The sequence below is a fragment of the Patagioenas fasciata genome, chromosome 14 (genome assembly GCF_037038585.1).
Source record: "Patagioenas fasciata isolate bPatFas1 chromosome 14, bPatFas1.hap1, whole genome shotgun sequence".
Lineage (NCBI taxonomy): Eukaryota > Metazoa > Chordata > Aves > Columbiformes > Columbidae > Patagioenas > Patagioenas fasciata.
The window spans coordinates 18879340-18892358 of record NC_092533.1 but is presented as its reverse complement, the minus strand read 5'-3'; the positions used below and the strand labels follow the sequence as shown (position 1 = coordinate 18892358).

General features: G+C 57.4%; 2 protein-coding genes across 4 annotated transcripts in view; one reads left to right on the top strand and one right to left on the bottom strand.

The window, feature by feature from the left end:
• Positions 1 to 2064, top strand: part of CTNNA1 (catenin alpha 1) — a 112744-nt gene extending 110680 nt beyond the window's left edge. Inside the window, exon 18 of the mRNA XM_065848762.2 lies at positions 921 to 2064. Within this exon, the coding sequence (XP_065704834.1) occupies positions 921 to 1208 (288 nt within the window). The 3' untranslated portion in view covers positions 1209 to 2064. The remainder of the gene's footprint in view (positions 1 to 920) is intronic.
• Positions 2065 to 7099: 5035 nt separating this feature from the next.
• The window catches only part of SIL1 (SIL1 nucleotide exchange factor), a 101462-nt gene continuing 95542 nt past the window's right edge, over positions 7100 to 13019 (bottom strand). For all 3 annotated transcript variants that reach the window (XM_065849417.2, XM_065849418.2, XM_065849419.2), the window contains exons 9-11: positions 12748 to 12844; positions 9696 to 9860; positions 7100 to 7557 (exon numbers count right to left, since the gene is read on the bottom strand). In XM_065849417.2, the coding sequence (XP_065705489.1) occupies positions 7207 to 7557; positions 9696 to 9860; positions 12748 to 12844 (613 nt within the window). In that variant the 3' untranslated portion in view covers positions 7100 to 7206. The remainder of the gene's footprint in view (positions 7558 to 9695; positions 9861 to 12747; positions 12845 to 13019) is intronic.

Sequence of the window (13019 nt, the reverse complement as noted above, 5' to 3'; positions counted from 1 at the left end):
AATTAACCCTGTCCTATCATTCAGGTATTTCAAGTGCGTACACTTATTAGCACATCTCTTTGGTACAAACAAGCCCGAGCTGGCGGTGGCAGACGTGCCCAAGAGGCGCTGTGCCCCACGCCCCGGTCGCGGGAGCCGAGGGCATCGTGCCGTCAGAGGCTGATGTGTCACTGCACCGTAATTCGTACTGCGGGGTTTTACTGCCGTTGCTCTGTGTCTTCAGGATTTACATACCCTTCTGCCATAAATCAGTTATATGAACAGGCTGGCATCTGTAGACTCATCTCCGGCTTTTATCCGCTCTCCACGAGCCTGTGTGCTGGGGTGAATAGTGCCAGGACTAGCGTTGAACCTCTGCCAGGTTATCAGATAGAGATCTGTGCCAGTCCAGGGCCTTCACCTGTCCAAGGTAAAACTCTCTTCACCAAAACATCCTTCCCATCCATACACCTGACTCTGGAGCTTTTTTTCCTCATTTTAAAGCTCTTGTAAGTCAGGAACCACCTGGGAAAAGGCTCCAGACCTGGCTGAGGATGCAGTTGCATCCCTTCCTTTCCAACACAGGTTAATATTCTGGACTCATTTCAATATTTACTGGCAGTGATTAAGATATTACTACAGCTTTATTAATTTCATTAGAGAATAAGCTCCTGTTAAAGCTTAGTCACAAAAGCAAACAGCAGCACACAAACCTTCCTGATTGCCCTTTCTACAGAAGGGGCACAGATCACAGGAAGACGTTGTGCTTGGGATTTGATTTGTGTCCAAAGCAAAACCCCACCTTGATTTTAGAACCTCAGATTTCAAAAGAAAACCCAGAAAAATCAGTTTTCGAGTGCTCTCACACCCCAGGCCTGTCCTGTTTTCTGGAATACGGTGTTTGTTCCGGCACGTAACGCTCGTGTGCTGCGGTTTGGCAGGTGGACAGCGCCATGTCCCTCATCCAAGCAGCCAAGAACCTGATGAACGCGGTGGTGCAAACCGTCAAGGCCTCCTACGTGGCCTCCACCAAGTACCAGAAGTCGCAGGGCATGGCGTCGCTCAACCTGCCCGCCGTGTCCTGGAAGATGAAGGCTCCGGAGAAGAAACCCCTGGTCAAGAGGGAGAAACAAGATGAAACCCAAACGAAAATCAAGAGGGCGTCCCAGAAAAAACACGTCAACCCGGTGCAGGCGCTCAGCGAGTTCAAGGCCATGGAAAGCATCTAAAGGGAGGTCTCTGGTTATTTTTCTTCTCTAGCCCACTACTGCTACTTCCAGAACTCTACTTTTAATATTCTAAGGATTTTTCAAAAGTTTACTATTCCTCAAAGTGTATTTACTTAATATAATTTTGATAACTTTGTTTAGATGACGTGGGGAAATACTCAAATGTATAAGGCCTATCAATATAGCTTCAGCCTGCGGGAGTGTGTTAATTTAGATTGCTTTTAGATTTCAGGGGTGTATTTCTAGCGGAGAATTATTTTGTATAATCTCGCTTTAAATAAAATATTCTATAACCAAAGAGGATTTTACAGTAACACTAATGGTTAACACTAATGGTTAACACTAACAGTCGAATCGTGCTACTCCGAGACTGCGTTCTCATTGTGATCAAGAGAGGAAAATTAGATCCTTTCACTCAAAAAAATTTAAAGTGTTGTATGTATGAGTGTATTCCTGGTGTGGGGTGGAGGGGGAACAAGCTCTGTATGCTCGAGGGTTATGACACCGCCGCAGTGCACAGCTGGAACAGCTGGAGCGGCCGCATCCCTGGCTGGGGGGGGTTTGCTGGGGCGCTGGGTGCTCCGTGGTCCTGGCGTCCACTCCCCGGGGCTCTGGGGCCGTTCCCCCCGGGCCGGCTCCACCTGCGCCCCATGCGCGTTCCCGAGGGGTTTTCAAGGGGTTTTCGTGTTTCCGAGGGGTTTCGGAGCGCGCCTGCGCCGGGCAGCACCCAGCAGAACACGATCACCAGGGCGGTTCATTACTTCTGTACCACACCGGACGGGAATTCTAATGCCTGGTTACAAATTACTAATGTATTTTGCTGCGGGACACTAATAAAGTTGCTTTCACCAGCCCAGCATTGTGTGGTGTGAACGGCCCCCGCGCCCCCGCCCGCCATTCAGATGCAAATGGGCTTTGTGCTGGTTTCTCATAATTGCTCTGCGTCCCTCGGGCCTCCGGCGCACCCAGCAAATGGGGTTTGCTCAGCTGCAATTCAGACTCCGTTATTGTGGTAACTCTGGCCACAAGGTACAATTTCGCTGTCGTATTTAAATGTTCCGAATCTCGGGGTGTTCTACCCGTACCGGTGGAGCCCGGTGTTGGACAGGAAGCGCCTGCACGGGTCACAGTCGCCTTTGCTGTTCCTGTAAAGCGCCCATTAAAATGGAAAGCAGCCCGCTCTGTAGTTAATGCTTTAAACTGCAGCTGAATTTGAGAGCTGAGCCCTTGGCAGTGTTATGTTATAATTTTATTTACCCTGATCAGCTTATAATTTACTGTATCAAGGTTATTGCTGTCACAATACCAAAACGCTGATCAGAATTAAGCTAAGGAGTTCTTGGGCGATCTTTACCAAATCTATTACGTCTTCAAGCGTTTTAGCCTGCCGAGTACAGATATTAAACAACGATACACTAGTTTTCGTGTGTCTTTAACACCCAAACAGGCAGTGCTGGGGGGGACACTCAAAGGTTAATGAAACAGGTAAGCTGTGCATCTTGTTGGCATATATATAATTATTAACTGCTTTCATACCATATGAATTTTTGCTCTCCTTGCACTAATGTAATTACCTTAAGGCTGCATTCCCCAGGCTGCTCAGTGACTCTTCAAAATACATCCATTACTCCCCCAAAATGCAATCTATTAACGACCTTTAAAAACCACCCCATGTATTAAGATGTACAGACACAGTTATATGTCCTGAGCTTTTCAATAAATGTCAGTTTATTTCCTGCTGTATCAGCTCAGGACATCAAGCCAGCAACAAATGCCCATTGGGTTCCAGTTGTGCCGCGGGCAGGCGGGTGCTCGTGGCCCAGCGCCCGTCCCCACCTGCTCCTCGCAGGACCCCGTGGGGCTGTTCCTGGGGTGACCTGTGACCGCTGCGCTCGGGACCGCGGGGCTGGGGCAGCACACCCTGTCCCCTGAGGCAGAAGGAGGATTTAGTGTCACATTAAATCACGTTTCCAGTGCCCACGCTGTAGTGAGTCGCTGGGTATGTGGTTATGGACACTTGTGCTGCTGGACAAGCTGTGTCTGCGCACAGGACGTTGGCTTAGCAAAGATCAGCTCTTAAACCCGTGTTTAAGAATTCCTGCAATGGCTCCATGGCTCAAGGGGTGACCTTGGTTCTCCTGGTGTACGTCAGGGCTGGATGGGGCTTTGTGTAGACAAACACAAACGTTGTGGGGCTGGAGGGCGGCTGGTGACCAGCGGTGTGTGATCTCACAGCGAACCCCAAACCCCAGCCCAGGAGCAGCAGCAGCGCCGGCTCGTGTCGCCCCAGCAAAGCAGCCCCGGGGCCTCCGGCGTGTTGGGCGCCAGATGCTGCGAGCAGCGGCTCAGGGTTTAGAACGTGTAAATGTGCCGATCGCGATGTGTGCGAGAGTTCCAGTCTGCATCAAAACCGACAGCGTCACAAGGCAGCAGCAAGGGGGGCCCGACACCAGTGAAGCTGCAACTTTATTAGAGAGCCAATTGAAAAGAATTACAGTAATTACTGCTTGATGCAATTAAGCGCTGGGGAAGGGCTGGTGCAGGCGGTCGCGCTGTGGCTGCTGGAGGGGAACCCTGTGCCGGGGGGAAGGAGTGCGGCTGGGTCGGGTTGTGGCAGCCACGGGGCAGAGGGGTGAAGTTTGAGCCGCCTTCCCCAACCATGGGATGAGCGGAGCCCCCAGCCCTGCCGGCTGCTGGGCATCGCTCCTGCTCAGCGACAGAGGAAATCACAGGGACGGGACCCGCGGGGGCTCCGGGCAGGACGGGCTGCGGGTGTCGCTGTGCACGGCTGCTCCCCAGACACTCCAATACCTGCTGAGCAGCAAGGATCTGGGGACGTTCCTGGCAGTGCTGTGGGATGGCAGCACCCAGCAAGGCCACACCGGGAGCTTTATCTCAGCCTTATCTGCAACGGCGTATTAGTGAAACCACATTCAGTCCCCGGGAGACAGCCTTACTCCAAATTTCAAGTGCTCTTAATTCAATTCAGTGGTGAATCAAGCCACAGTGAATTTATGCTGCTTCAATTGCATGTCAGGGTTTCCGCGCTGAGGTTTAATGCTGTTTAAAGGACGTGTTTCCCACTCGGCGCTCGGCTCCGGTGTGCCCGCTCGAAGTCTGTGCCCCAAGGGCAGCGGGAGCTGAATGGCCTTTGGCAGTGAGACCCCAACACAAAGGTCCCACTGCGTCCGGCTGCGGGACCGCAGAGCGTGGGGTGTCCCCACACCAGCTGTTAGTACTGGTGACCAACCGGCAGCGCAACCTAACTGCAAACCCCCTGCCCCGCAAATGCATCTGCCTCCCCAAAATGCCTCAGCCCTGGGTCCGCGGGGCTGCTCCAGCAAACGCCAGCACTGCTGCAGGGGTGCCCAGGGCTGTGGGAGTCCCCTGGCCCCCCAGCATAGAGCCCGGAGCCCTTTGGGTGGGGGGAACGTGGGTTTGGACACAGCTGCTGGATGCAAAGGTCACTGAGCAGCAGCAGTGCCAGAGGCCCCCAAAAATCTTCAGCACCACAAGTGTCTTCAGGGAACTTCCAAAGGGCTTGGGGTAAACAAGGCCAGGGGTTTTTCTTCCTTTCCTTTTGCTTCCGTTTATCATCACGCGCTTCCCCAGCTGCGCTGCTCTGCCCGAGCGAGGGAACACGCCGGTGGGTTCAGTGCCCCCCCAGCACCGCTCCTGCTGCTGCAGGAGCCCCGGCACAGGGAGCGGCACACAAGGGGGACGGGACGGTGACCCCAGACGCAGTTACGGGCTGTTTTCCCTCCCTGAGACCCTGCAGCGGGGGGACCAACCAGGGTGCCGGGTACGGGGGTCCCAGGCCCCGTCCCCAGGGCAGCAGCACCCGCCAGAGCAGCTGCTGCTCAGAACCGCAGCGTAAAGATGGTCAGGACTAGAGATGGGGGTTCGACTGGGGGGCTGACAGGGAGGGCTGGTCCAGCTGGGTCGCTGCACCTGCTGGTGGTTTTCCACCGATCACCCCTTAAATAGATGTTAAACCTTGCCCACGTGGTTAAATGCAGCTGTGACAGCGCCAGGGCCAGGCTGGGCTGAGCAACCTGAGCTCGGACACCCCGGCTGGACCCCCCCGCTTCCCTGGGGCATCACCCCCGCGTTCAGGCTCTGCACAGAAACCCCTCCCGAGCTCACCCCGTCCATTGCCATCAGACATAAATATAAATACAGATACCCTTGGTTTTCTTTTTAATCTACAAAGCAAAACCCTGCTAGGATCAGCTGGGAAATGCATTCCAGAAAAAGAGAAGGAGAGGAGAGGAGAGGAGAAAAGAGAGGAGAGAAAACATTTTTAATCCAAATCAAAGAATTTGAATCAAAACCCAGAAAGAGGACCAAAAAAAAAAAAGAATCAATATTTATAATTAGCCCCACTACTTAACTGAGAACCGCACACTGTAAATGGTAGCCAGAAATATTTTAGCATAAAGAAAGGCTGATCCCCTCGAGCCAGCCCCATCGCTGCCCTGGGCGCTGCGGGGGAGAAACCAGGGGGGTGAACCAGGGACCCCCGCAGCCCCAGCAGCCCGTGCTGCGCAAGCACGGCGGCAGCAAAGCCGCGCTGGCCCGGCTCGGGGCTGGGGACCAGGGGCACCAGACATGGCCTTTTTTAGATTTATTTCTTGGCACTGGTGGTGGTCACGGTGGTGCTGCAGCCCCGGGGTGACATCACGGCGGTGGCAGGAGCAGCGGTGATTGAAAAACCTGTTACTGCCAGAGAGCAATTGTGAAAGCGAATACAGGAATGAGAGAGGGGGCTCCTGGCCGCGCTGCACCCGGGCGCTGACCCAGCACAGCCCTCACTCTGCGGTTCAGCCCGGGACCCCGACACCGGCTCTGCCGCCACCTCGTGTTCCAGCACGGGGTAAAGTGGAGAAAGAGCTGCTGACCCCAAAATCTGCCCTTCAAGAGGGGTCGGCAGCACCCGGCTGCCAGGCGATCTGAGAGCTGTGTCAGTGGAAAACCAGCCCTGTGGGGAGGGAGCAGGACGGGAACAACAGCCCCACAGTGCCTGTGGCCGACCCCCAAACCCCTGATCCCGGTGGGTTTGGGCTCTGCTGCCAGCTGCCCTGAGAACACACACCTGGCAGTGCTGGGGATGGGCCCACAGGACACGTCACCTGGTGTGACAGGAGAACAGAAACGGCTCAGGTGAGAGGACCCAGGAGACGACAACGGGGTGGAGACCATCTCCTTCTTCTTTCTCCTCTTTTCTCTCTGCTCCTCTCCTCTCCAAGCAGAAAGCCTCAGTGCTTTGTTGCAGGACCAAGTGTTTCCCCAGTGGGTCAGCCCCACGGCAGCAGTGGTTCCATGGCTGTGCCAGCCCAGGGCTGAGGTTTGGACCATGGGGACATGGCTGGTGTCCCAGCAGAAGGGGCTGCGGAAGAGCCAGGATTCCTGGGGGTGGTTGCGGGCACATGGACCTGCCCAAGGGCCAGTCCTGCTCCGAGCAGGGCTCATTAGAGACCCCACCCAGTCACGGATTCCAGGAAATGACACTCAGTGCTGTACAGGCACTAAACGATCCAAAGGCAAACGGTGCTCCCGAGCACTGAGATGCTTTGTACAAAGCAAGTGAAGCATCAGAGACACCGTGGGTGTTGCCGTGTGAGAACAGCAGCAGATCAGAGCTGCGGGAACAGACGCTGCCCAACCGGGACAGTCCCTCGGTGCTCCCAGCCCAACCACCCCGGACCACGATGCTCAGCACGCTCGAGGAACCGCGGCTGGAGGTGACGGGCGCCGCGGGCTGAGACCGTGCCCCGTTCCTCCACGGTGCGCACCTCTGCTTTCCCAGCAGGACCCCAGCAAAGGAAAACAAGCCCCCAAACATTTTAATTACCATAATAAGCTGCTGGCGCACTCACCCAGTGGGGGGATCGCATTTAGTCCACCAGTTTATTCAGAAATGCACGTACATCGGTGCCACCAAAACTCACGCTGTTGCCCTGAATTATCTGGGATTGAACTGTATCGACAGCTGTTTTCATCTTAATTCCTGAATGATGGTGTTTATGGAGCCAAGGAGTTCCTTGAAATACCCGTCTTTGTCGCCTTCCCTCTGCTCCTGGGCCGCCAGCTCCTCGTACTCGCTGCGCAGGAGGCCGAGGGTGCTGCCGAGCGCCGGGTCCCCGCGGAACCGCTCCCTGCAGAACGCCATCAGCACGGCCACCGTCTTCAGCACCTTCTCCCGGGTGTCGTGCTCCGGCACGGCCAGCAGGTTGGAAACCACCACGCACCAGTCCTGCTCCAGCACTGCCGGCACCAGCCTGACCTGCTGGTACTGCTGGATCTTCTCTTGCATTTGGTCTCCGTGCTGCGAGTCCTCAAGAATCATCTGTGGGAAGTGGCAGAACGTGGATTAATATCCCTGTTGGAAAACAACCACTCCCGGGAGGTGAAACATCATGGGAGGGTAGGATGAGTGTCCTGTAACACCTGCCTTGGAAGGGAGAATCATATAATAGAATCACAGAATCTTTCTGGTTGGAAAAGCCCCTCAATATCATGGAGTCCAACCATAACCCACCCCTGGCACTGCCCCATGTCCTGAGAACCTCCTGTCCGTCTGTCCAGCCCTCCAGGGATGGTGACTCCAGCACTGCCCTGGGCAGCCTGTTCCAATGCCCCACAGCCCTTTGGGGAAGAAATTGTTCCCACATCCAACCTCAACCTCCCCTGGCGCAACTTGAGGCCGTTTCCTCTGCTCCTGGCGCTTGTTCCTGGGGAGCAGAGCCCGACCCCCCTGGCTCCAAGCTCCTTTCAGGCAGTTCAGAGATCAGAAGGTCTCCCCTCAGCTCCTGTTCTCCAGCTGAACCCCCAGCTCCCTCAGCCGCTCCCATCACACTTGTGCTCCAGCCCCTCACCAGCTCCGTTCCCTTCTCTGACTTGCAACATAAATCCAAGATGGTTTTGTGTCCTGGTTCTCTGTTGCCCACACATGAAGTTGTCAAGGGCTGAGAGCAGAGCCCCAGCCCTGGGCAGGGACAGGGCAGGCAGTGCCCAGGAGCTGCTGTGAGAAGCCATCGGACAACCCCATCCCCAAGAGCCACTTCGGTCCCCGAGGGCACCTGTAACCTGTTCCCTGTCTGGGTCACCAGTTTGGCACTGGGCTCCACTGTCCCCGGGCAGCTCTGGTCCTGGTGCTTCACGCCCCTGACTGGCGGGACATGGTGGGGACAAGGAGGGACAAGGCTGAGACCTCCCCTCTCGCGGTCCCTGCGCGGGCTGCTGCTAAACCCTGCTGGCCACGCAGGATTTGGGGTGAAAAGGAAAGCAAGCAGCAGAAAAAGCCCTTCGGAGCTGTGGCATCAGCGCAGAGCTGCCTGTGGGAGATCATCATCTTCAAACTGAGCTCCCTGTCACCCAGCCCACCCCACACCGGGGAGCCCCATCTCCACACACCCCAAAAGCCAACGGGCTCAGACTGATAAACAACCTTCCCTGTCCGAAGGGCAGCAAAAGATCCTTGTTTTAACATAAACCCGAGAATCCGCGGGGCCCATGGGGCTGGGAGCAGACGGGGCAGCTGTAAAACCCACGGGAGGAGCAAACGGGACGGGACGGGGTCAGACACCCCGCACGTTCCTTCTCACCACGGGATCACAGAATGTTAGGGACTGGAAGGGACACAGACAGGATCACCCGCGTCACAGACAGCGCCTGGCACCATTTCACACCCGCTAAAATAATTTGCACCTTTACAAAATCTCCCGGAAAACAGCTGTTTTAAAACACGGACGTTGCTCCGTGCTGCCTGACACCTGGTATTACGGCAGTAATAATCTGCAGGGCAAACTGGCTGTGAACAGAGAGAAAGTGGATTTAATTCCCGCTCTCTGCAGATTGAACAAGGAGCGATGGCCAGGGAATGCGGGGCTTGAACTGAAGTACGGCAGTGACCCAGGACTGGAATATAAAACACCTGAAGCTGCAGATGCAGCTCCAGAGAGGGAGGGGCAGGGACAGGCAGGGATGGGCAGGATGGGCAGGGACAGGCAGGACAGGCAGGACGGGCAGGGACAGGCAGGGATGGGCAGGACAGGCAGGGACGGGCAGGACAGGCAGGGATGGGCAGGGACAGGCAGGGATGGGCAGGGACAGGCAGGGATGGGCAGGACAGGCAGGGATGGGCAGGACAGGCAGGGCCAGGCAGGGCCTCTCCACCAGGCAGGACACAGCAGGGGCTGCTCCCCTTGGCTGTCCCAGACACCGCAGCCAAGCTCACGGAGGCCGGTGCCTGTTCCCTACTTGCGTCCTTGACATTTTGTTATTTAAAAACCCTCGGGTGAAACAGCGATGGCAGTTTAATGCAAAATAAAGATTTCGCTCACTCTGGGCTCTCCCAGGCACTTGTGGTGGCCCATGGGCAGGGGACCCATCCCAACCAGGACCAGCACCGATGCTGGATCAGCCCCTCCTGATCCTCACCCGCACGGCTCCTTTGGGGAGCACCCAGCCAGTCCCGCTCCTCACCTTCTCCACCATGAGGTCGTAGAGCAGCGTCACCACCCGCACGTGCAGCGGCTCCATCCCCTTCTGTCTGAAGAGGCTCCTGAGGACCTGGAGGCCGCCCAGCTTGAGGAACTGCTGCTGGGCGTACGGGAAGTGTCTCAGCATGGAGGACAGCGCGAACAGGGCCTGGGGGGACACAGCTCCGTCAGCACAGGGGGACGGCCATCGCATCAGCACGGCCTCTTCCTGGCACCCCGTGGGACAGGAGAAACATGCCACCCCGTCTGTGCAAAGCCCCTTGCTGAGGGGCGTCCCCATGAGTCCCCTCGTCTCCCCATCCCAGCCCTCCCCGCTGCCACCAGGATGCCTGAACCTGCGTGAGTTCCATCCAACTCCAACCCCATCACTGTGACCGCCAGAACGATCACCCAGCACCCGAACAGACTAAGCACCATCGCTGCTCCTGCAGATCCCCCACTGACCCGCAGCACAGGGTTCAGATACAGGGGGAGGATGGGCCAAAGTGGGGCCCAGCCCCTCCAGATCATTGAATCACAGAATCATTTTGGTTGGAAAAGCCCCTCAATATCATGGAGTCCAACCATAACCACCCCTGGCACTGCCCCATGTCCTGAGAACCTCATGTCCGTCTGTCCAGCCCTCCAGGGATGGTGACTCCAGCATTGCCCTGGGCAGCCTGTTCCAATGCCCCACAGCCCTTTGGGGAAGAAATTGTTCCCCACATCCAACCTCAACCTCCCCTGGCGCAACTTGAGGCCGTTTCCTCTGCTCCTGGCGCTTGTTCCTGGGGAGCAGAGCCCGACCCCCCTGGCTCCAAGCTCCTTTCAGGCAGTTCAGAGATCAGAAGGTCTCCCCTCAGCTCCTGTTCTCCAGCTGAACCCCCAGGTCCCTCAGCCGCTCCCATCACACTTGTGCTCCAGCCCCTCACCAGCTCCGTTCCCTTCTCTCCACTCGCTCCAGCACCTCTTGTCCTGAGGGGCCCAAAACTGACCCCAGGATTCACTGTTTGGCCTCCCCAGGTCCCAGCACAGGGACGGTCACTGCCCTGGGCCTGCTGGCCACACTATTCCTGACACAAGCCAGGATGCTGGTGGCCTTTTTGGCCACCTGGGCACACTCTGGCTCACGTTCAGCCGCTGTCACCAGCACTCCCAGATGCTTTTCCAGCCGTTCTTCCCCAGCCTGCAGCGTTCATGAGGTTGTTGTGACCCAAGTGCAGGACCCGGCACTTGGCCTTGTTGAACCTCAGACAACTGTCCTCAGCCCATCGATCCAGCTGGTCCAGACCCCTCTGCATGCCCTTCCCACCCTCCAGCAGATCAACACTCCACCCAACTGGGTGTCATCTGCAAACTTACTAAGGGTGCGCTCGATCCCCTCATCCAGGTCATTGATGAAGAGATTAAACAGAACTGGCCCCAGTACTGATGTGGACACCTGGGGAACATCCCTTCCCTCGCCCCCATGCAGCCGGAGGGCAGAACCACGCAGTTTCCCAGGAAACGGCCCCAAAACGGGGTCTGTCACGATGCAGCATCACACGCCACCAGTGAGAGACACCGCACGGCCGCACTTGCCTCCTGGGCCTCCAGCAGCATGGGGTGAACACCCAGGAGACAATTAGGGGCCAAGCGCTGGATTTTACACTTGTCTACTCCTGACGGCCGCGGTTTGCAGCGGGGACAGGCTGGCATGCCTGGGGCAGGGCTGCTGCCAGCAGGGACCGGGACGCTCGTCTGGGCAATGAGCAGCCGAGCCGGCCGCTCCGCGGACACACAGCCCCCGCGCTCCGCCGACAGATCCGAGCTGACAGCCGCGTCCTCCCCAGCCCCGTTTGTTTCTATTTTCCATCTCTCGAGTTGCCATCAGTGAATTGGAGGCTGTTTCCTTCTCCTTATTTCACCATAGGGCAACGGACAGGGGAGGGAAGAAATGCACTCATGGCCTCGTTGCCGTGCGCCAGGGCGGAAAACCCACCTGAGCGGGAGCCGCGGCTGGGGCACCCACCCGTGCTCGGGATCCTGGCCTGTGCAGAGCTCAGGAACTGGGAATTAAAAGCCTCTGTCCTCCTGGAAAAGGAGGTTCAACCCTCGGAGGCTCTCATGAGACCATGTGTAAATGCAGACAATACCGAGCTCACCCCTCTCGCTGTTCTCCGGGGGAAGCGTCCAGGCTCAGTTGGGCTTGCTGGAAAGAACTGTCCTGCATGCACCACCCAGAGGTTCGAGCGATGCTGGTGAGGGGCTCTGCGCTCCCTGCCATCCTCTCCTACCCCCAAATGAGCTCCAGACCAAGCCACAGGCACTCCCGGGTTGAATTTCTGAGCCCAGAGCATCCTGAGGTGCAACTTTCCGTCCGGGACCTCCTCCCACCCATGACTGAGAGCACAGGGGTTCCCCAGCCTCTCCTGTGTCTTCTGCCCGCTGGAGGACTCTCAGCACGGACGGGAGTGTGTTTGTAGGACCCTGTTCAAACGCTGCTGTTTGCATATCAGCAGGTGTATCAAAGACATATGGAAGAGCTGGTGGTTCCCTCACCCCGCCAAAGCCCCTCTCGCAGGAGGTCACCGTGTTAAACGGTGTGCCTGGGTTTTCGGGAGCAGACAGATAATTTTACGGCCCGTAAACAGAGGCAGCATCACAGGCTAAAGCGAGGGTAATGAGATCTCATGCTCCAGGGAGTGCGGTGAGGAGGGAGGGAGGGAGGCGGCCCCGACGGACAGCGCTGCACATTTGGCTGGGGGCTCTCGCTGCTCGGCTCGCTGCGGAGCCAGCGCCCAGGGCAGCACGCGGGGCTGGCTCCAGCAACCAGCTCCTTCCAACCGGCAGCGCTCCTCCGTACCCTCTGATCAGGGACCCTCGCCCTCCCTGCCGTGTCCCCAGAGCCCCAGAGCTGCCGTGCATGTGGGATGAGACACACGGTGCTGGAGGCCAGTGGGCACCCAGAGCCCCAATCCTGCACCCCAGTGCGGGTCCCACACTCTCAGGGGGTCAGCAAAGCCCCGAGCAGCACAAAAACGGTTCTGCCCACAGGGGCATCCCCACCCGCTCACCTTCTTCTTGACGGGCAGGGGTTGTTCCGTAGCCAGAATAACCAGCAGCTTCTGCAGCGCTCCCCCCTCGATGGCTTCGATCTGGACTTTGGGGTTGCTGCAGGGAAAAAGCGAAAGGCAGGTGAGCGGCAGCGCGGGCACGGCGGGCGGGACACGGCCGAGGGCAAACCTGGCCTGACCAGAGAGCAACCCCCGCTGCCACCACGAACCCCCGACTGCCACCACGAGCCCCCGACTGCCACCACGAGCCCCCGACTGCCACCACGAACCCC